The sequence below is a fragment of the Hydra viridissima genome, unplaced genomic scaffold (genome assembly GCF_058129835.1).
Source record: "Hydra viridissima isolate aposymbiotic clone 2 unplaced genomic scaffold, HvirCarnegie_v1 scaffold_7, whole genome shotgun sequence".
Lineage (NCBI taxonomy): Eukaryota > Metazoa > Cnidaria > Hydrozoa > Anthoathecata > Hydridae > Hydra > Hydra viridissima.
Genome location: NW_028324306.1, coordinates 16,231,512 through 16,257,451, shown reverse-complemented (window position 1 = coordinate 16,257,451; position 25,940 = coordinate 16,231,512). Strand labels below are relative to the sequence as shown.

The window sequence follows — 25,940 nt, the reverse complement described above, 5'->3', positions numbered from 1 at the left end:
GTCTTGATTTTGTAATTACAGGACAAGGCTTGAAGAATAACACTTGTTAATTAGGTTTTTGTTTTGCCTGGTTGTACCAGCAGATGGTTCATAATTTTGGAAAAATCTTCTGCCCGTATTCTCATTACTAGTAGTTACCGCATCTCCTGGTCGTATCTTGTCTACATGCAAAGATAATCTTTGAAGGAATTCCTCTTATTTTCATTCTTCCTGTTGTCAAATTCTGTTTGTTATTCCCTCGAATAATTCGCCATTCTTTTCAATATGAATATAAAATACAGACTCACGCAAAAAGTATTCAGAAAATTTAATCCAAGTGTGCACTATTAAAAATCCAAACACGAGGTTGTCTGCTTTCATTGATCTCTTTTGGCAAGCATCAATACCATTCATTTCTATTGGCTTTACAAATGAAACATGTTTGAGAAGATGCCTCATGATTGCGCTGCAAACTTTGCTTTCTATCATAGTGAAAATTAATTGATGAAACACCTAAAGTTGTCGCTCGTCTTCTATGTCTACAATTGTAGGATGTAAGTGATCAAATTGTGACTCTCTATGTTGTTTTTTGTTTCGTGAAGCTATTCTAAAAAATCCTTGTCCTACTTAAATTCAACAATATTAAATTGAACAATGACAAGGATTTTTGAAAATGATTTCTGCATCATTCATAATACGAATCGGGGCCATCGAAGTAATGAAAATGCATTCCACTTTAGTGTAGCCGTGATCTAACATTATTGCTAATGGTTTGTAAGAAGAAAAAGGCTTCGGTGCTACATTTTCCATTGCTTGTTTGTAGGCCTTCTGAATTTTTACTTTTTAATTGCATGCACATTTATTTCCAGTATAAAAGGGATTGATTAGTTTTTCCTTAATGAATTTGTTAACTCCTGCAAAGTTTATCTTTGATGGATCAAATTACGTAAAAAATTCGCCCCCAATTTTCTACCTGTGTAGTTTTTGGTTCTTTGGTTCTTTAACAAAACCAACATGCAGAACCCCAATTAAAAATAGTCACACTTTTGCCAGATTTCCTTTTTTTTGTGTGTTTAAGTTTAACACTGTGCAGTGAGTGCTATAGTGCAATAAAGAATGCAACAGTATACTGAGTTTTTATTTCAGGTAAAAAATGTAGAAATTTCAAACTACAGATACTTCAGTTGCTTGAAGACATTCACTGTTTATACTTGCTCCCTTTGAAGTTCGTTTAAAGGTACAGGAGGTTCTCGTTTTAAAATTGTAATTAATTTTTACATTGAGAGAATGTTACAATTCACAAATAAATAAAAAAAAAAGAAACTATTTTTATAGAAACCCAAGTTAAGTTCCAGGCCCATTTGACACCTGGATTTTCTTTATTAAAAAATTGGCGTTTGCTTAAGGTTCAATATGAGACGAATTGTGAATTATTTTCACTTTAAAAAAAAGATTAAAGCTTAGATTTTTCATCAAAAAAAAAAAAAAAAAAAGAAGGAAAAATTTTTCATTACTATTGAGCTAAAAATCTCCACCCGAAAAATTCCTGTACTGTATTTTTTCGTGAATTTCTTAGGTCAATTCTAAATCTAAGATTTTCAGGTCCTAAATTTAAATGCGTTGTGTGCTACGTCAAAATTTTCTTACGGTAAATTGTGTTCCTTTTATAGCAAAAGAAGCAAATTAAAACAGTTAATGTAAATGTTATATCTGAATTTTATTAGAGCATTGTATTAAAAAAAACCCGGTTAAAATTATTTTTTTAACTGATCAATTTTTTAGTTAGTAAACCAATCCCTGGGCTGTGCTCGATTTTTTCCTTGTTTTCATTTCATTTGTCAAACCAACTTTGCTCTTTGTTTTTCAACACATGGTCTTTTCATTAAGTAAAAAAAAAAATAAAAAAATAAAAAATAAAAAATGTCGTCCGTTTTGATCAATGAAAATGAAAAAGGAACAGTTAGTAAGAAAAATGCATTTCTAACCCTTTTTAAATATCTTAATTTTTGGTTTTACTACACAAGTTTTGCTACAATTGATATTCTTTTATAAGCGTAATAAATAATTTTTTTTGGGCAAAAAAGTTAAAGATATTTAAATATGGAAGGTTTTTTTTCTATTTAATAGATGATGTTACAAATTTGGCACATAAATCAATATCGCTTCAGGTTTGGCAGAGTTCGTCTGTTGATCATAAAACAGGTTGGTTTTATTTTTTGTTTTTAAGTTCAGATTTGCTTACGTATTTGTAATTCTACAAAATATAAAAACCCTTAGCACTTTTTTTTTTTTTTTTTGCATCTTATGAAAGTAGTTTAAACTAAATTGAATTGCTCTAGGAATTTATCAAATTTGTTGCTCTAAGAATTTATTTAATTTGAATAAGATTGTAATAAGGAAAACTTCATTCTCTGTTTGGAGAAAAGTCAACTATGCTCTGGCTTGTGGTGGTTTTGTATTTTCCTGAGAATGTTACTCACTAGACAAAGGACTCAAAAATACATTTGAGGTGCAAAAATAAGGTTGTTTTTTGTAACATTTCCAGGAAAACAACCATGAAGTCTATCAAGCTGAAATTTCGTTTTGGCTACTTACTACCAGAAGTTGCAATGATGTAGGTGTCTGTATTTTTCTAATTCAGAAATTTTGTTTCAGGCTCTCATTTTTAGTTTTTTTAATTTAATTGTATGAACCTTAAGCTGAGCTGATGCTTAAAACTTGAATTGGTATGGGGATAGATTTCTCTATGCTCAAAAACTAATTCAATAAAATAAAAACCTTGATTTATGTAATTATTGTGAGTTTACTTTTTTATAGTTGGTAAGATCTGATAATTTTGTGTGTTTCTCCACTATTTTCACTGTTATTCACATAGAAGTCTACTTGTGAAAATTATAGTTAATTACATAGGTCTTGATCTGAATACTTAATTAAAATCTTATAAGTATTTATATTTTTATAGGAACATTTAAAGTGAAAGCTGGGATGGCACAGATGGCAAAAGGTGGTATTATTATGGATGTTGTAAATGCTGAGCAAGCAAGAATTGCAGAACAAGCTGGAGTTAGTCATATGTTAAGCTAAATAAATAATTCTAAAAATAAAATTGTAGTGGTTCTTTATTCAATGGTAGAACTTATAGTTGCAGTTGTAAGTTGGGTAGAAAATGCTCAAAGAATGTTATACTATATTATAACCTGATTAACTAATTTTTTTAGAATCTTGAATCTTTTTTTAAAGTCAATTTTTTTCTCTTGTTCATTTCATGTTAATTGTTAAGTTTTAAATAATTTTGGGTCAAATATCAAGTTAGCTTAAAGCTAGTGAAATTTCTTAGGCATGTGCAGTTATGGCACTTGAGAGAGTACCAGCTGACATAAGGAAAGATGGAGGAATTGCTCGTATGACTGATCCTAAGGTATAATTTCAGTTCACTTTTTGAGAATAAACCCAAAATAATGATAAACTATTAATGACCAAAATGGTAAAAGAATTATGCAGTTCTGACAAATACTTGAGCAACATTAAAAGAAAATCTGCTTAAAATTTAAACGCCACACACAAAAATTTATTTAAATGTTGCACTTCTCTGTTACATGCATAATTAAAATTACTCAATATTTATTCCTTATCTTAGAGTTAAAAATAAAGACAAAAATTTAACTTTTAACTCTTTCTGATTTTTGTTAATTCCAGTCCCATTGTTGTATAATTTAATTTGAAATTATTTTATGGTACTAAACTGAAGGATAAATGAGCTGTTCAGTGCACAAATCAATTTAAAAAAATCAGATTAACCTCACTTTTTGAAGAATTTTCCAATCTAAAAAATTTGCAAATATGATATCCCCATTTTGGTCATCAATCGCCTGTCAATCTCTGTGCCAAATAACAATGACCTGATGTCACTTCAGTGCACAAAACTTTACTTTTTGAAGAATCTTAATTTTTCCGATCTAAAAAATTTGCAAATATGCTGCAAGTGTGATTTCATTTTCTGTAAGATCATTTTATTCTAAGTATGTATTTTTACGTATTAATAAAACATGCTTATGTATTTTTTAATAAAACTTGTTGACAAATTTGTCAGCTGGGTGTTGATATTTTGTTTATCTCATGAGAATAATTTATAAAAGTGTTGGAGCTTAAACTTGCTAAAAGCATGAATATGAGATTAGCATTAGTATTTGCTTGTTTAAAAAAATTTATACTTGTCTGACAAACTGCTGAAAAACCTTTTTAACATAAAATATTTCAAAAGTTTAAATTATGAAATATACTATAAAATTTTGAAATACTTGATGCTGTATAAGTGTAAAATATACAAAAAGACATAATTAGTATTAACTTGCCATCGACATTGTTTTTTCAGCTTATTAAAGAGATAATGGCAGCCACCACAATTCCAGTAATGGCAAAATGCAGAATTGGTCATTTTGCTGAAGCCCAAATCCTAGAGTCCTTGGGGGTTGATATGATAGATGAGTCAGAAGGTTTGTAACACTAACACATGCAAAGTATCTTAAAAATTTTAAAGTTCTCTTGCATTATTTCAGTTTGATCTTAAATGATTACAATAGAAGTTATTATCTTTAGTATTGACTCCAGCAGATGAGGTCCATCATGTGGATAAACATCCATTTAAAGTTCCATTTGTGTGTGGTGCTCGAGATCTTGGTGAGGCTTTACGAAGAATTAGTGAGGGAGCTGCTATGATTCGTACAAAAGGAGAGGCAGGAACAGGTAAAAGAATCATTAAAAAATGAATATTGTCATTATTAAAAAAAAAGTGTGTTATCACTCAGAGAACTATTAAAACTGCAACAGTGCTTTAAGTTCACTCAATGCTTTAAGTTCAAATCGCTGCATTCACCTCGGCTTTAAATTCATAAAGCATTACAGTAAACTCCTAATTATTTGTACCTCCTAGGGGAATAAGAATTTACTTCAAAAAGTGAAATTTTGAATGACAAAAAATCCTCTTTAAAGTGACCTATTTCAAGTTACTATCAAGTAGAGAGTAAAAAAGAAGAAGACCTTAGGGTTAAGATGCTGCTTAAGTCTTTTCCTTATAAAATAACAAATTCTTTTTCCTGCCGAGAGGCAGGAACAGGTAAAAAAATCATTAAAAAATGAATATTGTCATTATTAAAAAAAAAAAGTGTTATTATTCAGAGAATTATTAAAACTTTTTTGAAAAAATTGTCTATTTTTTATTGCTTTTGTTTCTAAAGTGTGTTTGTCAAACATCTTTGATACAAGACTTAGTGATTGTCAGATTTCGATGCCATTATTGTCAAGTAGCTTGATTGCACATGCAATCTCTGATAATTTTGGCTTTTTGAGAGGCAAGTTGTTTGACTTTTCATCTATCTCCTCTTCTAACTCAGCACAATGATTGATTAAAATGAAATCCAGAATTTCTCAATCTGTGATAGCAATTGTTTCACTTGTACAAATCTCAAAATCTATGTTAACGTAATCATCAACTGCAAAGTCTTCATTAACTAAGTCATGTGATCTAAGCTTGTTGACATTCTTTTCAAGCAATATGAAAGGATCATTTTCAGTATTTATAATTGCAACCTGTATTTCCTGTGAGATACCTACCTTTCTAAAACAACTCATTACAGTGTTTGTTGATGCAGTGTCCCATGACCTGACCAACATGCTCATAGCTTCAAGAATGTTGATCTTTGGAGTCGTTTTACCAGCATCGATGTATTTGATCTGATGCCTCACAACATTTGTGTGATAAAAAGCTTTCAATGCCCTAATGACTCCCTGGTCCATTGATTGAAAACATGTCAATTTTTCTCATGATCCAACCACCCTTCTAAAACCTTAAAATCTGTTATGTTGAGTTCTTTTGCAAAATCTAAAGCTTTCTCCCTAATAATGTCGACCAATTGGTACATTTTGTTCTTGTGCATTCATATACCATGCTTTCCAAAATATAGCTTTTGTCTCTTTGCTCTAAATTGACTAGGCTCATACTCATACTTACTGATCACATCTTTATGTTTAATCCAGTAAGTTAAAGAGTTTTGAGGAACACTAAACTTTTCAGTAACATTCTTTTTAGTTAGACCTTTTCCCAAATCTTTAAGAGCAAGATATTTTTAATTGTTTATCAGGACTATCTTCTTTTGTATAGGCACCATGTTAAAATTTCTACTGCATTACGCTGCAATCTGTTTAATGTTTTGCTATATTTTTATAATGTTATTATTATTATTTTTTTTATGCGTTATTATATTTTGTTAAATATTTTTATGTTTTTTTTTATTTTGATAATGTTATATTTTGAAATGCAATCCAATGGTATCTTCAATTGAAGAAAAGCTTCGAATAACAGACAGGGTTTTTGTTAAGGGCAGAAAAAAATCACTTCAAATAAAAAAGTTTTGAATAGCTGCAAGTTCAAATAAGTGATGGATATTCGCATAAGTTTGTTAGGGAAAATTCAAGGGAAAGGAAAATTGCTCTCTTGTTGTTTATTCTCTTGTATTGACTGTACATTAAAATAAATATTGTATAGCAGTAGTGAAAGTTCAGAATTTTTTAAAATTTTCTTAGAACTATGAAATTACGTTTTTGAAATTTGAGTTACTTTTACATGTTCCTGAGCAGACCCTCACAGAGGCTGAGTGAGGCCCAGGCTGCTTTTGTATTTTGAAGCCTCTTGTATATCACACATTTATAACTGTCCACCTAAATAGTTAATGAGAAAAAATAAAAACAATGGTTCCAATGATTGAACATCAAGTTTTATTACAGAAAAGCTTTTCTTGCATTTATCACAGCAAATGTGGTAAGGATTAATGAAAAATCTAGTCTGTACGCAAGATCAAAGTTTATTTTGAGCACTCTCAGCCCATTCAAATGTTCCTGTGACAGTTGAATGGTGAAAATTCTTTGCCTTCTTTAGCACACTGAAATAGCGTTCAGCTGTAATCACAAATACAGGTAATGTAAGAAATATGTGCAATTCAACACAGAGGTTTGGGAAGATTGAGAGGAATCCAAGTCAACTATCTCCTGAAAAAAATAGCGAGGGTTGCAGGCAAATTAGAAATTTGAGAATATATAAATTTAGGAAAGATTAGTTCCTCAAAAAAAATTCCCTTAAAATGTGTTTGGGCTACCTTCTACAAAACTGAATGGCAGCAAAGGAAAGGTCTTCATTACTCAAAAGGTTGAATTGCTATTGGAATCCAAATAGGGTGCAGATATGTTAGACAGAATTGAGTCAATAATGGTAATGAATAGTTTCACTTTGTAGTGCAGTTTTAGTTTCGCTTCCTTTAGAGTTATATTCCACTATTCATGAATAAGTTGAATGTGTTTAGTAAGACAATATTATCTATTGCTACATCAATTAGTGCTGTTAATTAGTGCTGTGCAATTACATACATTTATTGCTACATCAATTACAGGAGTGGTTTCATGAACAATTTTAAGAAGTTTCATCCACAAAGTTGACAACAGAGCACATTCAAATTTTGACATACTTTTGAATTTATTGACACTGATTTTGAGCATTTACTGTGAGATTAAAAGCTCATTTAAGACATTCTTTCATTGCATGTAAATGCTGAGCAACAGGTTTGGCGTTTCAATACAAGCGCACCATCTAGTTCTTGACATGTTTTGCAAAGAAACAGACATGTTTTTTTAAAATCTCCTACCTTTCTAGACTGCTACTAAAGAAATTGTATATTTCCTGTATGGTTCCAAAGTAGGCGACTGCCTGGATGGTTCCAAAGTAGGTTTTTATTCTTTAAGGATTTAGAAACCCCTATGTATCATGAGGTTTGTGCCAAATGGTCCCAGTTTCCTCTCCCCTCTAATATGGCCTGTTCCTGAGTGATAGTAGTTGAAATCTATTAGAATGTTAAATCTTTAAAAAGTTATAATTAAGAATTTTTTTCCTAAATTTTGAACCTAAATTTATACCTTCAGGTAGCTGAAATGTACTTTGCAAAAACTATGAAATTAATTTTTTTTTTAATTCAATACTTGTCACCCATATCAAGTATATGCTTCAATACACACCTTTTTAAGAAGTATGTTACAATATACACCTTAAATATAAAGTATTTGTTCTAATATACATATCTTGTATGTATGATGTATGTATGATGTATGTATGTATGTATGTATGTATGTATGTATGTATGTATGTATGTATGTATGTATGTATGTATGTATGTATGTATGTATGTATGTATGTATGTATGTATGTATGTATGTATGTATGTATGTATTATGTTAGGGTCATTTTGAGGAAATCTCAAAAACTCAAGTACATACCTGGCTGAAGTTGGAACAAATATGTTAAAACTTACTTTAATATCTTTTCAGGTTGAGTTATTTCCCCATTAAGAGCAAAGTTGTTACAAATTTGTCCTACAAAAAATTGAAATGTAGGGCGATTTCAGAGTGAATGAAATAAAAATTTTTCTTTGACCTTTTTTTCTTAGTCCTTTGTTATCTTTATTTTAAGTTTTCAAGAGTTTGTCATGAGGTCTTTCATGTATTTTTGGGTAAAAAGTGATATGTTTAAGAGGGAAAAATGAAATATTTCTGTTATGCAAGAGGTAAAGTTAATCCATTTATGATATTTTTGCATACCTTACAATCATTTAGATGGGCAGCCAACAAAAATTTTATTTGATTAAAAGATTTTTCTGAAAATTGAATAAAATTTTAGGTTTTCAGATAACCTATCTACAGATAAAAGGGACACTACAGTTTCTGTAAACAAAATAAAGATTATGTATTGAACTGAATAAGAAATTTGCCATTAAAAAAAATCTTTAAAAATACAAAAGTTTAGAATTTTGTATTTTAAATTGAAAAATAATTTCTCCATCATCTTAATCCACTGTTTTTTGTTTTTTCTCAGTTTGTTTAGTGACATTACGTTTTCTAAAAGTTTTTCTTTTTATTCTTATTCTCTCACCTGAAATTCTGATTCTGCTTCTCACTCTCTCTTTCATATCTAACCACAATCTGTTGCAAACAACATTTCCAACAGCTTGTTCAAAATGATCATTCACAACAGTTAAAATTTTAGTAAACTTTTGAAAATTCTGAAATGAGGACTGGAAGTGCCATTTTATCTTGGGATGAAAGTAACAACTGATCTCTCACTCTCGAATCATCTAACCCTATCATTAAGAACCAAAGGAGTGAGGGTTAGTGTCTTTATTTTCTCAATTAAACTATTCATATCCTCTTATCTTGGTTTGAAAAAGTGAAAAAGTCTTCTGGTACCTAAAAGGAAAACAAAGCATCTGCAACAGAGGCTTTTTTTTCTCATAAAAATATTTTTATCCAAAAGAGAAATCAAAAAATTCATTTGTTTTAATATATGCAATTTATATTATACATATAATTTATATTATATTACTGTATTTATTATATTATTACTGTATAATAATTATATTTATATATAATTATTACTATATTAAAAAACAACAGTAAAATAAACCCAATTTTTTTTGTCTTCTGATCCCAAAATGAGACATCTTGGTCTTTCCTGATCTTCTATCTTGATCTGAGCGTATCTTATCTCTCCTAATTTGGTTATTCAAACCTTTGCAACACCAAAACAACTTTTTTCAAAAAGACATTTAAATCCCCTTGATTTTTTTATCTTGTTTTCATTTTTTCCTTAAATTTTTCTACTTAAATCTGAATACTTTTTTGTTCCAGACGGACATTTTAGGTTCTTGAGAATATTCTTATCTGACATCTGAAATCCTGTTTTGGCCTAAACTAAAACAGATTTATAGGTTCCTTCATTTCTCTTATAACCTTGAATCTTGTTACGAGGGCATAAAAGAATTAGACTTTTTAGAATTATGTGGAAGTTGTGATCTTTTGTAGAACAATTTATCAATAATATTAGTAGATAATATTGTTGATATTATGCATATTATAAATATTGTTGATATTATGCATATTATGAATAAAAAGTTTTCCCCTAAAGTAAAAAGAAGAAACTCATATGTTCTGCTTTAGATTATATGGGATTTAACTGGTTTACTTGACCTCTTATGTAATAGAAATTTTTTTTTTTTAGTATTTAGTATTTATAATATTAGTAGATAATATTGTTGATATTATGCATATTATATATTATATCATTCATATTCATATAAATTAAAATATTAATTAACATTCTTAAAAAAAGTCTTTTCTGAGACACCTTACTGTTGATCACTTAGTTAATTTTCTCTTTACTCTTACCTGTATGTTAATTGCTTACTTTTATGCATTTAGCTCTCAACTATCACGCAATTTACGCAAAGACCCAAATAAGTTCTGCTTTAGTTTTATGGGATTTAACTGGTTTACTTGACCTCTTATGTAATAGAAAATTTTTTTTTTTTCTTCTCGTAAAAATCGTTTAACCCAAAAATAAGTAAAAAAAAAAAAACCTCATGATATGTTCTTTTAAAATAAAAATATGGATAACAAATGACCAAGAAGAAAATAAAAATTCAAAAAAATAAAGTCGCCTTATATATTTCCTATTTTTAATGGACAAATTTTAAACAAGTTAGTTTTACAGCGCTCTGAAAAAAAATGTTGACTAAGATTTAGCATATTCGCTCTAAATTTAGCTCAAGAAGACTCCCCTTATATACAATGAATATATTTATTAAACAGGAGATGTTGCTGAAGCAGTAAGGCATGCAAGGACAATCCGGGCACAAATACGAAGAGCTCAATTGATGGACAGTGCTGAGCTTCATAGCTATGCAAAAGATTTAATGGTTCCTTTTGGCCTATTACAAAAAACCGCAGAGCTGGGAAGGCTTCCTGTAGTTAATTTTGCTGCCGGGGGTTTAGGTAAGGGAATATAAACCAAAGAATTAAATAGCAGTAGTAATTGTTATTGATATTTTGTTGTTGTTGTTATTCGTTACCTTTGTCATATTATTTCTCTCTGCTGTTAGTTTTAAAGTTTAGATAAAATTTTTAGCTACTCCTGCTGATGTGTCTCTCTTAATGCAACTTGGGGTTGACGGTGTATTTGTTGGTTCTGGTATATTTAAAAGTGAGAATCCAGTGAAGCGCGCTAAAGCCATGGCGGAAGCTGTCACATATTATAAAGATCCTGTTAAACTTGCTGAGCTTAGTGAGGACCTTGGAGAAGCAATGTCTGGACCGACTCATCACAAAAGCAATAGTGTCTTAAATTAATAATTTCATCCATTCAAATGTAAAACTTAATATAAAGTAAATTTTTTTAAATATACGTCGACCTTCTCCACTCCCGTTTCGTTAATCGATAGTCCTTTAAAAATACATCCGCTACATACCGTGGTGTGACCTAACAAAGTCCTATGCTTTAAGAAAGTTCTAATTTAAGAAATGACAAATTTCATATATATAAAATAAAAATTTGGGAAAAATAACTTAGTTATTTTAACTAGATATCTAATTAGTTAAAATAACTAAATTTTTCCCTCTAAATGTTTATTTTATATTTACGAAATTTGTCATTTCTTAAATTAGGACTTTCTTAAAGCATGGGACTTTGTTTGATCACACCACTGTATTTCTGCCTGTTAGAAATTTTCATGAAGGGTCTTAATCAGTTATTTTTAAATCGCATCACGATATTTAAACTGGACGTCGACTGTAGAAAATTTCACATCCACAAAGGATTTGGTTTTGGTGGCAGTTGTATTTTACCCACTTGGACGACAAGACATTCAACGGCGGTATCAATCGACAACGGTTTTACTCCGCGTTTGAGACAGTATAATTTGACTATATTTCAGCTCATGAAGCTCTCATTTTCCAAACCAAGGTTAATTGTTTTGTAACCGGAACCTAAATAATTTCCAAAGCATTGTAAGGCAGAGTAATTCCTGTGGGATACCAGGGTGCTCATCAAGGATAAAATCAGTAGCCTTAGCACTATCTAAAAACCAACTAAAATCGAGAGACAAACTAGATCTACAAGATAGTCAACATTTCTGGATATCTTCTAGACTCGTCTTGTTTCCAACAAATTTGGCTTCCATTTCACATGGCGTTTGAATGATTTGTGTACGTCATAAGCATGCGTGTATGTATTTAAAGTATCATGTTTATCATGATACTTTAAATACATACACGCATGCAGAAAATTAATCTGATGATCGTCACAAATATATAAAATTTTACCTTATTATATCAATTTGCAGACCGGAGGAATTAATTATGTTTCGACCCAACTGCAAAACGATTACTGACAAACTGATGTGCGATCGGTTTTATCAACAAGCAGACTCGAGTTAAATTTAAGAGAAAGTTCAGGACTTATGTAAAACAATAGCACAGCTGCTCTTCACCATTTTAAGTAGGTTTCTTCTTTGCGAAATTTTATTTTTGTCGACTAATTTTTGCTATTATATTTAAGGAGAGAGAATCCTCTATGTTTGTGCTGGGGTGTCCTTTGCATGCTATAAGTGCGTATAAGGTGTTTTTTCATTAATTTTCTCATTCCTTTTTTTTTTTTTTTTTTTTTTTTATCACACTTCTACTAAAGCTCATACTTGTTTTTTTTGACTTGTTTAATCAGGCTAACTGGAAAAGTAAGCAGTCAGCCTAAACCAGAGTTCATTAAAATCTCGGCCAAACAGCAGATGCTTTCCATATTTGAGAGAAGAGGCACTTGAATCTCCTGAGTAGAAAAATTAAACTGGAATCAGCGAAAGTTTGGTTCAAAACGAAGTTTTAATAACCACCTCATTTAGGTAATAAAAAAGCAGCCTTTCAACAACGATTGTAACGTGATAAGTAAGCAGCGCAAACTTACTAACTGATGAGTTTTGCGTAAACTTTACCATTATGGTAACTTGATATCATTTATTCATACCTGTAAAAAAAGTTGATATTTATCTAAAGTCCTCCCCTAGAAAAACCCAAGTGACGACCATGATATAATGGTGACATTTGATTTCTTTTAAACGATTAACTATCCTGTGTTTTGTTTTTACGCTTTAGCAAAAGGAATAATTCTATAGATCGGAAATAAGCAAATGATTATTGTTTTAATATAGTCTAGCACATTCATGGGAATGTTTTTCTGAAAAAAATTTTTTTTTTCCAAAACTATATTCAAATGTTTATCGCTCATTAAAGATAAATCAGGCTTTTTCAGCAAATTACAAGGACTTGAACTCCTATTTCCTAAAAAATAAATTCATATGAATTTACTATTAGACTTACATCCTTTAAAATAGTGCTCTCTTTTTCCGAACATTTAGTTTCGTCATAACGAACGAATTGTAAGAAAGTTTAAGAAATATAGATTGCTTGAACACCAGTTTAGAAAAAAGTTGTAAACTGTATTAGGTAGTATATATGGCGAGCTAAGCTAATCATAATTTGTAGCTGGCTATAGTTAAAATTGGAATTTTATGTCATTTTTAAAAAGCTTTCACTTTCTTATATTCTTTAAATAAATCTTGTTCAAGATAAAAGAAGATTTTTTATTAATTTTTTAATATAAATTACAAAAAGATAAATAATAAAAAAAAGTTCTTATTTTAAAAAAATAAAGCTAAATGTTTTTTTTTTCTACTGTAAAATTTTCAAAATATTTGTTAAGATAGAATACGCTAGTTAAATAAAAAGAAATGGCTTTATTGCCACTAAACGAAATATTGATATAATGAATTTTGAAAAAGCATTGATGTTGGTAAGAAAGTAAATTTTGTTGCTTGTAAAACAAGTGAACAAATGTATTCTCTATATTCGTTTCCAGCTTTTCACACTGCCTTGTTTTCGACAAAGTTTTATTGACAATATCTCGCCGTCAAATTCCAGTCCGCGTATTATTTACCAATTACACCCAACAGCGCTGACTGCTCGTTACTGGAAGAAGGATGAATTCTAATAAAGGACCTTGCAATCAATATTGGTACAATTTTTTTTTATAATGGGAACTTCAATGTCTCGCATATATTTACTTAACTTACTTAATTTTTTTTTTATTAAAAAAAAAAATCGCAATATCAAACAAAGTTTGATGCAAGTAAAACTAGAATTCTTTCACTAGGTATTTTATCTATAGCTAAACGGAATTATTCGTAATATATATATATATATATATATATATATATATATATATATATATATATATATATATATATATATATATATATATATATATATATATATATATATATATATATATATATATATATATCTGTGTGTGTATATGTAAGAATGTGTGTGTGTGTGTGTGTGTGTGTGTGTGTGTGTGTGTGTGTGTGTGTGTGTGTGTGTGTGTGTGTACACATACATGTATATACTCTTTTTGACCTACATTTTTGATTTCAGTTTATCAAATTTTTTTTTTTTAATAAAAAAGCTTGGGAATACAGCCATGGTAATGCAATAGATGATCCCTTTTTTTTTACCATAATAATTTTATATAAATTTAATGTTTTTACCAAATTAAACTATTACAGTTTATCATCTTGCCTATTTATTTTGATATTATTATAATTAAACTTAATGTTTATTATGATAAATACTAATGGTTCAGTCAGCAAATCCTTAATCTAGGAAGTTTTTAAAAACTTGTTTGTAAATTTAGCATGCAGTATAATACATATAGTTTACATATACCTTATATCATTTATTTATTTTTTATGGATTTATTTATCGTATTATTCATTTATAAATTTTTACACGTAACTAATTGGTAATTATTTGTGCAAAATCTAAATTAAAAAGTATATATGTTTCAGAGAGCCTCTGCAGATATAATCTGAATAAATTACATGTTTGTATTACACAAATACAATGTAATTTATTCTCTCTTGGGTACAAAAGAGCTGATAAAAGCAATTTTAAAAGCTTTAAACAATATGAATCTGCCAATATAAAAATATTTGTATACAGTTAACCAAACTATTATATAAACTTACTACTAAAATTTGATTTTACTAATATATCTAGTACATTCATATTTACTAGATTTGTTGGCTATAATAACTGAATTCCATTTCCCAAATGTTATGGTGATATTTTTACTAAAATATAACCAACAGTAAATAAGATGATTTTAGTTCTTACATTCATTACACATTCATTACATTCTTTACACATTAGAATGTATTTTTACACATTAGAATGCATCATGAACCATTTATTTTTAAAAGCTAATCATTTCAGTTAAGGTGCTTAAGTTCTTAAGACAACATAAAATCATTTTTTGGTTATGTTTAGATTTAAAATTATGAAGTTATGAACCTGCAAAAATTGAAATATTTTAGGTTTCTTAAAAGATGTCCATCTCTTTAAAAAAAAATTTTCAGTGAAAGTTGACACAAAACTTGATTGAATACAATCTTTATAAGCCTCAGCCATTATAAAAATTATATCTCTTTGTGTATATATATTTTCAATGGAATCACTGAGAAATTTGAAACAAAAAAAAATGTGAAAGTTGAAAAATATACTGAGTTAAATTTCCTCATTTTTGCAAAAACTTTAAAAAAATGTGTGTAAATTATAATACATATTTTACACATGAATAATAATATAAAAATGAATAATGTACTTTAAATGTATATACATATAAATATATGTGTGTATTTATATATAAATGATGATGATGATGATGATGATTGATGATGATTGATGATGATTGATGATGATTGATGATGATTGATGATGATTGATGATGATTGATGATGATTGATGATGATTGATGATGATTGATGATGATTGATGATGATTGATGATGATTGATGATGATTGATGATGATTGATGATGATTGATGATGATTGATGATGATTGATGATGATTGATGATGATTGATGATGATTGATGATGATGATGATGATGATGATGATGATGATGATGATGATGATGATGATGATGATGATGATGATGATGATGATGATGATGATGATGATGATGATGATGATGATGATGATGATGATGATGATGATGATGATGATGATGTTAATAAGATTTTTATTGTTATTCTTAGATATTTAAAAAAACTACCACTAAATAAGAAGTAATAATGGCTGATGATGAAGCTATATTAAAGAAAAAGGTAGCTTTATATGAAACTCCCTATGAAAAAATTCCATTTTTTTTTTTTTTTTATCTTTTAGGGATTTATTTGAGTATTTGCTATTGATGTAATTATTTTTAAAACAATTTCATTTTTGCATTTTTGTATAAGCAGCTATTGTTATTGTCATTATACATTTTTTGTTAAGTAAGAGTTTTATAGTATTTTTTGCCTCATATTACTAAATACTTATCCTGTCATACCTTTTGAATTGGAGAATAAAAAAGAAAATTATTGTAAACACATAGATAAAAACAAATTGCAGTCTTTATGTGTCAACTCCTTAATTAAATATTGATATTTTAAAATGAGCAATTTGTCATCTTTTTTTTTTTTTTTCTTCTGTGCAAGTGTTTCTTTCTGCGCAATTGTTTATTAAATGAATTGTTTATATGTTAATGTGATAAATTTCATTTTAGTGCGCTGTTCCTAAAGTGTTCATGTTGTTGTAATGTTGAGTTAGCTTTAGTTTTCTCTCATTTGCTGTTTATCTTGGTTTATGTTTTGTTTATTTTTATGGGGAAAAGATAAATAAAGTTTTAAAAACTCCTCCATCTTTAAAAACATTGTAAAAAGGTTTGTTTAAGTGTTTTATACCTGTATCTTAACATTCATGCAATTTAATGTAAAAAAAAACAAAACTGGTTTATCAAAAAAATAAAAAAAAAAGTTATAAATACATTTACCATTAGTATTATATTGATATTGTATCTATAACATATTTCTAAAGTGACAAATGATTAGTGAGGAACAAAAGTGTATTATTTTTTTTTTTCATTCTAGTATTTATCAACTAAAAGATATATTTGAAAAATCTATTTCAGATTTTTTATCTGATATGAAGAAATCTGTTGTTTAGTTAATATTTATTTTAAAAAATGATGATTTATTGTTAACAATTGGTTATTTTTGTTCAAAATATATAAATGTTGTGTATGAAAATATATATGGAAGAGGTTTATTTAAAAAATTAAAAAAAAAAAAAAGAAAAAGATTGAAATGTTGTGGATGTGTTTTGTAAATAGTATTTGATGTTTTAGGCTGTACATTATCTTAAAGAGGCTTTAGGAGATGACTTGATGTCATAATTTCTTTGCAATGTCAGGAATGTGCAATTATTTCATGCAGACGTCTAAAGCATTAATATCTCCATAAAAGGCTATCATTTCACGCTGTTTTATATCAAGTGTATAATCACTCCTTATTTAGTTGTTGTTGTTGAGATCACAGATAGTCAGATAGTTTTATTATTTTTTTGTTTTAATGAATTTCTTTATAACATTAAAGTTTTATTCTAAAGTTTATCAAAAAGCTTCATAAATAAAAAATTCCTAGCGTTCTGAGCATTAAGCAAGAAGAGGGTTGGAATTGGACTTAATTCTTAGCTCATAACAAATAAAGAATTTAATCATAAAGACATTTGTTGTGCTAAAGAAGATCATGACTTAGACATGGAGCCAATATAATGTTGATAATAAAAAAATATCTTGTAACAGCAAGCTGCATCCTGGACACTTTAGCATTTGAGATGTTTGCAAAATTACTGCAGACATTTGAAATAATCTTTCAGATAAATTGGCCCGTATTACAACACAATTGAAATGATTTATCGAGTTTTCAGTTATAAAAATATAAAAATATATTATAAAAAACAAGACAAAACAATACAGTTTAAAAAGTTTTTATGTATTAAAATCTAGAACTTTTATTTCTTGAATTGTAATTGTAGTATCAAAAATATAATCAGTCTGAACCTAGTTTTATTTTTGCATCTTTTTCACATCTTTTAGTCTGATAAAAAAGAGCTGTTTCTGTTGGGTTCTTATTTTCATGATAGTTAACTAGAAAAACAAAGCATTTGTTAGAAATAGTTTAACATTAAATAATAATATTGTAATATTAAAGGTTGTTAATAAAACATCTACATAACAGGCATGAAAATTTGTGACGGTGAAACAAAGGTTGTAACCAAGTGGATAATACTTTATTTGTTTAGCTATTGAGTGTACATAATGCATTGAGCTGTATTTGTTGATCTATAGTTGTTTTGACATTTATTTGTTCTTGACGGCAGGAGATTATAAACATGTCAGTACTGCTGGAGTTTTTTTTTTAATATAGTTTTAGGTCTGTGTGTTTGGGCTGCAATGTTCATTGAGGAAGCAATAACCTACAGGATTGTTTTTTAATTGGATAGTTACTTTCATGTTTTTCTCATCATGTTGAAGCAAGCAATTAGTTTTTAGATTATGTGATTAAAGTATTGTCCACACAAAGTTAAATTTCAAATTACATTGTTGTTAACAATTGATTCATGTGACTTTTTTTTTTTTTTTCTTGGCAAAAGCTTTTTTTTTTTTTTTTTTTTTTGCATTTCAAAAAAAAAAAAAAGCACCTTTTTAATTGTTTCATAACTTTCAATAATTTTCCATGCTTGATATAAAAATTTGCAAGTATTTTTTTAATGTTTTTTTGTGTATATAGATGGCATTCACTTTTGCATTCATATTGATGCTGCCATTGTTTTTTTAATGCTAGCACTATTTAACTGCCTTTTATAACTAGTTTTCTCCATACATTTTCATAAATCTGCCATTAAAATTTTAAAAAGCAAAAAAATCTGTAGAAAATGAAAATCTTATGAAATTCAAATTTATATATATTTTTTTAAAATAAAAATTGCAGATGTTTGAATTCAATAATCTATTTATATTTAGGTATACACATTTGATATTGTTATCTCTAATTTTCATTAAACACACATAAATTTATTATGATAATATATTAATAATAGTATTAATAACGCGTTTATTTGTAGATATTATAGGTATTAATAAAACAGAAAATATTGCTCACTATTAAAATAGTTAAAGCTAAGGGCTATAATAAACAGATTATTCACCATGGTGATGTTAGACCAAGACTATCTAACAAAAAAGGTTTGTTTTCATTATGCTGCCATCTTATATCTCATATTAATCATTGTTTTATAAAATTTTATTATGTCAATGATTTTATTATTTTATTATTTTAGTAAAACGTAAGATTATCATTTTATCTTAATTTGATTGTTGGTGTTGTAACATTTTTTGAATGGGTTTTATTAATTAGATTTTTAATTACTGCTTTAAACTCCTCTTAGTAATTAATGCAGAGCAGCATCAGAGATGCATTTTTAAGATAAGATGTAAAAGTTGAACATAAACTTTTATAGCAAACTTAATTTTTATATATGGTGTCATTGGTGTTGTAAGCTTCTTTTATTTCCCTTCATTCTAACAATATATTAACATGATGTATTTTTTCCTTTGCTTTCTGCAAAATGTTACTAGAAAAATAATTTAATGATAAATTTACATTCAAAAAGTTATCATGTTGTGTTTATTTAAAATAAACAACATTTTTATTTCTCCTTTATTTTTTTTTTAAAGCTTCTTTTTATGTTATTTACAGCTGGAAAATACAGAAGACCTAGAAGAGCGTCGAGAAATTCGCAAACAAATACGAGAGCTACGAAATAAAAAGTTTGATGAAGAAATTAAAAAGATCTCATCAGGAGAACCTTCTCCATCATTGATGACAAATGGCTCATCAAAAAAAATTTTATCTCAGGTGGCTGCAACAGAGGATGATGATGGAGATCCTTATGGACTTTTAAAATACACTACAGAAGAAGATCTCCAAAAATTGGTGAGGAATCCTTTAAATTTGTATTTTTTAAATTAAAAAATTAATTTAAGTGATGTCTTTTTCTCTACACCTTTCCTCAGCTCAATGCAACAGATTTTACAGAAACAGATAAAAGAAGGAAAATCCGTACACGGATGAGGGAAGTTAGAGATGCTAAATTCGGTAGGAATAGTATTGTATTGTTTTGGAAATTATGTTAAAAAACTTTTAAAGTCTTGTTATTAATTTTTAAGTAATTTTTTTCTACTTAAAATTTTTTATCTTTTTCTGTGTTTGTTATTAGATGCACCTAAAGAAATCAAAGTTAATGAAAGAAATTCTAAATCTAGTTCTAAGTCAGAACCTGTTAAGGAGTCTAGTGACAATTTTATAAAACAGCAAAACAGTCGAACTATAATAAGGGAGCCTAGTCCACCACCAGTAATAGTGTCCAGTCTACCACCAAAAAAAGAACCAGTTTACATAGAAGAAACTAGCCCTACGCCAGAAAGAGAGCCCAGTCCTGAACCAATCAGAGAACCCAGCCCTGAACCAATCAGAGAACCCAGTCCTGAACCAATCAGAGAACCCAGTCCTGAACCAGAGTGTGAGTTGAACAATGAGCCAGAACTTGAATTTAGTCCTGAGCAAGATCAAGAGCTTCCAGAAGAGTTGAGCAACGAAACAACTGAAGTATCTTATGATGAAAGAAAAAACAACTTTAAGTCCGAAGCAGACCATGCAGCTGAGTCAGATGAAGCAATAAATTTTTCTAACAAAGGAAGCAATGATTCTGAAGATGAAGAAAATTACGAAGGAAATAGTGATGAGGAAGTTTCTGGTTCTGAATGTTTCTCTGAAGATGGTGTTAAAAGAAATATATATTCTACCAGCTCAACTGGTTCAAATGATGGTAGAAGACCTGTTGCATCAATCATTGATGATGTCTTGGCAGTTCCTGAGCCTGGAATTCGGACTGGTCGGGATTTTAAAAAAAAACTAAAAAAGGGAGCAGCAAAAAGTCCAGTAAATCTGGAAAAAAATTCTGCTGGGTCTGGGGAGCAAGTGGATTTCCGTACTTCTCTGAAGAAAAAATCTAGTGCTCCAGTTGTTAACTTAGAACGAAAATTGCAAGGTGGTGAACAGGTTGATTTCCGTACTGCTTTGCAAAGAAAAGTTGAAGTGCCTGCACCTGAGAAAAAGGAGCTTGTAGGTGGGGAACAAGTTGATTTCAGGACTGCATTAAAGCAGAAAGTCCCTAAACCTGTTTTTGATAAAACTCCTAGTTCACCCCAGCAAGTTGATTTTAGAACTGCTCTTTCAAATAAAGTTCAAACAAAAGCTAATGTTGATAAATTTCAAAGTGGAGAACAGAAAGATTTTCGTGTTGTATTAAAAGCAGAGCCTAATCCTGTTCAACTTATGAATAAAGTGAAGCCTATAGTTACTAAAGGCGAACAAAAGGATTTTAGAACTGTATTGAAAAAAGCTGATGTTTCCCCTGCTACAACCAGAAAAACATATCAAAATGGTGAAGAAAGTGATGATGATCAGATTAGTGATTCTCAAACAAGAGATCATGAGCAAAACCAGAGTCCAGATATTGTGAATGATGAGGTAGAAATCAAAGAAACCAATGAGCAGCAATATGAGCAAGAGAGAGACTTGGAGTTAGAACCAGTTGAAATAAAGCCTGCACAAAAATCTCAGATTTTTACTGATCAACAAGATGCACCGCCTAAACCAGTAAATAAACCTCCTCCTCCTGCTCCAAAGAAAAAAACTTTTAAAGGTAAAGTAGAAGAACCGACAGAAAGTATTTCTGACATACCAGAGCTGACAATTAACAATAAGGTAGAAGAACCATTAGATGATGTTGATGGAAAAGCCAGAAATCGTCGCAACGCTAAAGATGTTAAAGTTCCTCCTCCTAAACCTACAGAAAAACCAAGGAGAGTTATAAGAAATGAAGATTCAGATCCACAGATTAAGGAACCTGCCAATGTAGAAATAAAGAAAGAAGCTGAAAAGCCAAAAGAAGAAGTTGTAATAGAAAAATCTGAAGAAACTCCTAGACGTCGAAGAAGAATTGTGGAGGAAGGTGCAGAAAAAGATGATCAGCCAGATAAACTTATTGCAGAAGAAAAAACAGCATCACAAGAAAAACCTGTGTCACAAGTTACAACTTCCAATTCTAGTACAAATGAAGACTCATTACCCAGGTAAATGCTTGTCTTATTTAAAGTAGCTTCTTATAGAAATTATATAATGGTTAGGATAAGTTCTGTCACTTGCTCAGTTGTGTATTGACACTTCCTTGCATATTGGGAAAAGCCTTTTCACATATGATTTTGTTTACAGGAGACTAAAAAAATTTAAGCTAAGGACTAAAGAGGACAGGTAAAAAAAAAAAGCCTGGAAAAAGTAGCAAATAAAACATGCAGGCTGGATTGTTGTGCTATGAATATAGTTCAGAGCATTTTATTATTTAACTGCATTACTTTTTAAATCCTCTAATGGATTTTCAATGCTTCTTTTATCCCTGTTGATATTGGACACTTGATATTGGGATATTCTAAAGAAGGTTCTCTATAATCCAATGAAGTTTCTCTATTTACAATGTAAACTTTAAATATTTCTGGTATCCTTTATCTCCAATCTTTAATCTTTAATATAATACTTTATAATCTGGATTATACTATTGCAAAGGGAAAAAGAGTTTTGTAAACTGATTTATAATGAACGCATTTATTGTGTTCATCAGGTTGAATTATGTCGTCTTTACATTTACGGTGGGTTCTTTTAAATTTTTTATTTAAAAAGTACCTGTAAAATTTTTATTTCAAAGTAAATTATTAAACTTTAAATTTATTAATAGTTTTGTAATTCATGAATACATACATACATACATACATACATACATACATATATACATACATACATACATACATACATACATACATACATACATACATACATACATACATACATACATACATACATACATACATACATACATACATACATACATACATACATACATACATACATACATACATGCATGCATCCATCTGTCCATTCATTCATGCATACATACAGATAGGCATAACTTTTAATATTTGTATGTCTATAGCTCTCTTCCAACTGCCGCACCAAAAAAAACGACAGCACAGTCTAAAACTTTGGGCAGAATAAAATTTGGATCAGATGATGAACAAGATAATACAAAAGAGTCTGAAGCAAAACCTGCTGTTGCTGATAATGTTGAAACTGTAAAATTTAATGGAAATATCAATGATGATGAAGGTATCAAAACTGGAAGAAGATGTAAGATTCTTTCGGTCATCTTAATATGTTTCTTTTTATTTTTATTAATAAAAACATTTTTGTGGTTTTTGACATTTTTTTTATTTTGCAAGCACGCAAAGGAAAAGAAGATGAAGTAATTGAAGTATCTGCTGATCTTCTTGCTGAAATAAATCGACCAAAAGAGGAGCCGAAAAAAGTTATTGCACCTGTAGTAAAAACTCCACAAACTACAAAGGTTTTGACAGGAAAAGCAGCTGAACGAGAAGCAGAGCGTCAAAAAGAAAGAGAGCAACGAGAAGCAGAAAGAGCTAAACGAGAAGCAGAGAGAGCAAAGGAAAGAGATGAAGCTGCTCGTAAACGGAAAGGTAACCAAGTTCCTTAGTTTAATTATAAGTTTTCTACAGAAATATAAATTTTGTACTACTAGCATTTTTCCTTTTATGTATTTTCATTCCATAAATTTTACAGCTTTTTGTATCCATTGATTTCGCCCCCCCCCCCCTTTTTTTTTTTTTTTTTTAATTTTATTTTTGATTTGTCTTTAGATTTTTAAAATATTTTTTTTCCGAATGTAAACATTCTAAAAAAAATTTATAGCCTGGATGACGTCGGTTGGGAAGACACTCGGCTAAATTTTACATGAAATCTGTTAAAACTTGTTTCTTTCCATTCTTTAACTGTTATTTAATCACTAATAACCCTTTAAAAAAACCCCTTAGAGCAAAAAGATGCTTTCGAAAAGAAAATGGAAGAGAAAAAGAGAGAAAGAGCACTCGCCGAACAAAAGAAGAATGCATCTGCGAGAGCTGGTCGAAACGCATTTAAAGACAAACTTGAAGCTAACGCCCCTCCCCCGTGAGTCGTATTGAGAGTCATACTGTTTTTCCTTTTTTGTTTCAGGCGAAACTTTCAGCTCGTTGCAGCTTAATAATCTCTTAATATATTTTTAATTCAGAGATCCAAACGCCGCTAAAGTAACTTCAAATACAAATGTCACTAAGTTATTGTCATGGGCTCAAAAGCAGACCATGGGATACCAGGTTTGTGTGTTGAGTTGACGGTTTTTTAGTTGAAATAGAATTGACGTTTATTTTACACTTAAAAAAAAAAAAAACTTTTTTAGGGTGTAAATATTGAAAACTTTAGCGAAAGTTGGGCTGACGGCTTAGCATTTGCAGCGCTTTTACATTCATTCTGTCCAGATGTTATTCCTATTGAAGAGCTATCCAAAGATACAAGGAGGAGAAACTTTGAACTTGCCTTCTCTGTTGCAAAGTATGTTTTTTTAATTGCAGTTAAAATTAATGAGACTTTTTTCAATCTCAAAATCTTATTATATTGTTGTCATATTTTTGTAGTTGGATGGTTATTTTTATGTAGTAATTTTTCAACTTTAAATAACTACTACTAAAAATTTATCGAGATATGATAGATTTGCTCAAATCATTTATTTTAGAGAAGAGGGTGTCATGGATTTATTAGACGTTGATGACATGGTTCGAATGCGCTCTCCGGATCCTAAATCCGTTATCACATACCTTCACAGCGTCTATTCAGTTTTCTGCAATTAAAACGGGGTTATCGAGCCGATGAAAATGATAAACTAAACATACCCGTGTTCGCAAAGAAAATTGCATAAACATCCTTAGAAGAGTTTCTCTTCGCCGAAAATTGTACATGTGTAGTTTTGTTTCCGTTAAAATTATTGTTTATAGCAAAAAATAGATTTAAATTTTTTTTTTTTTAACGACTTTTTCATTTTATTTAAACTTTTTCTCTCCTTTTTTTATTTAAATATTTTTTTGTATAATTTTTAGAAGATATTTTTAATTCTTTGGAATTAAATTTTTTGTATTTTTCTGACTCGATCATTTTTCACCTGAAAATAACATGAAATTTTTTTTGATTTAACGCGACCAGATTTATTTATAAGTGGACATTTTTTCTGAAGCTTTCGCTATTTGTCTATTTGTTCGGCTATTGCGACACTGCTTGGTTTCGTTTCTGGCGGAGTTTCAATTTTTTTATGAAATTTCCAGTTATGAACTCATATTACTTTGGAGGTGCGTAACTATTGTAATTATTTTGTAGTATTTTTCCATATTAATTTATGGAGCGAGTTTTGTTTTTGTTGTTTTAGAGACAGCAGGGAGTATTTTAGGTCAAATATATATATAGAACTGGTTTTAAACTTCTGCTACGTTCAACAGTTATGATTATCTTCGTTTAGAATAACAAACAACAAAATGATTTCTCGTCAATTCGACAAATTAAGTAAAATGTAAACGTATCACGTGCTTGGTTTCGTTTGAAACTTTGTGTGCTTCTCGCTGAGAAGGACTTAAATAACAGCGAACTTTTGATGATTTTAGATCACTGTCTGATAATCTAAGCTCACTATCGTGTCTGTAAATAACCTTGAAAGTAAATACGTTTACAAAACGTACGTTTACAAAAAAAAACAACCTAAAGTAAACAATTGGAACAAAATTTATTTAAGATTCAAATGATAAAATAAATTGATTTCAAGACTAAACGACAGATTAACATTTTTTACTTCTTGTAAACTTATTGATAGAATTTCAATAATGCGTTTCTGTCACAGAGAAAATTGTCCGGCAGGACATTTTACTCTGGAGCAGAATCTCCTTTGATGAAGTAAGCTGTTTGACTTAGAGCAAATTGTAATTTAAAGAATCGCAGCAGCTATTTTTAGGTACTATTGTTACCTTTATAAAATGGATTAACAGAATAACATTATAGAAGAAAAGTGCTTACTTATGCTGGTAATTAACTAAAGGTGTTTATCGTCATGACTGCACCGTCTATGAAAAGCGGATAATTTGACGAAATGCAAGCAGCTATAAACTGTTA

The 25,940-nt window shown here is 29.3% G+C and overlaps 2 protein-coding genes across 7 annotated transcripts; both read left to right on the top strand.

Moving 5' to 3' along the window:
- The first annotated feature begins 1,824 nt into the window (after positions 1–1,824).
- On the top strand, positions 1,825–11,269 carry LOC145184749 (pyridoxal 5'-phosphate synthase subunit SNZERR-like). Of its 2 annotated transcripts, XM_080060504.2 has the most exons (9): positions 1,852–1,942; positions 2,107–2,181; positions 2,525–2,593; positions 2,942–3,042; positions 3,317–3,397; positions 4,352–4,472; positions 4,576–4,722; positions 10,663–10,845; positions 10,979–11,269. In XM_080060504.2, the coding sequence occupies exons 4-9, from the start codon at positions 2,965–2,967 to the stop codon at positions 11,197–11,199; spliced, it is 831 nt and encodes a 276-aa protein (XP_079916630.2). In that variant the 5' UTR covers positions 1,852–1,942; positions 2,107–2,181; positions 2,525–2,593; positions 2,942–2,964; the 3' UTR covers positions 11,200–11,269. The 2 variants fall into 2 exon arrangements, with proteins under 2 accessions (XP_079916628.2, XP_079916630.2); XM_080060502.2 differs by lacking the exon at positions 2,525–2,593 and having other exon boundaries at positions 1,825–1,942.
- Positions 11,270–11,908: 639 nt separating this feature from the next.
- Positions 11,909–25,251, top strand: LOC145184747 (uncharacterized). 5 transcript variants are annotated; one of them, XM_090092146.1, is made up of 13 exons: positions 12,180–12,346; positions 12,569–12,743; positions 13,757–13,912; positions 15,999–16,067; positions 19,542–19,778; positions 19,859–19,940; positions 20,062–21,979; positions 22,891–23,084; positions 23,177–23,431; positions 23,786–23,921; positions 24,022–24,106; positions 24,190–24,341; positions 24,523–25,251. In XM_090092146.1, exons 4-13 carry the CDS (start codon positions 16,035–16,037, stop codon positions 24,635–24,637), a joined length of 3,207 nt encoding a protein of 1,068 aa, XP_089948272.1. In that variant the 5' UTR covers positions 12,180–12,346; positions 12,569–12,743; positions 13,757–13,912; positions 15,999–16,034; the 3' UTR covers positions 24,638–25,251. The 5 variants fall into 5 exon arrangements, with proteins under 5 accessions (XP_089948274.1, XP_089948272.1, XP_089948273.1 ...); XM_090092147.1 differs by having other exon boundaries at positions 12,251–12,455; XM_090092148.1 differs by lacking the exon at positions 12,569–12,743 and having other exon boundaries at positions 11,909–12,346.
- Positions 25,252–25,940: the final 689 nt, after the last annotated feature.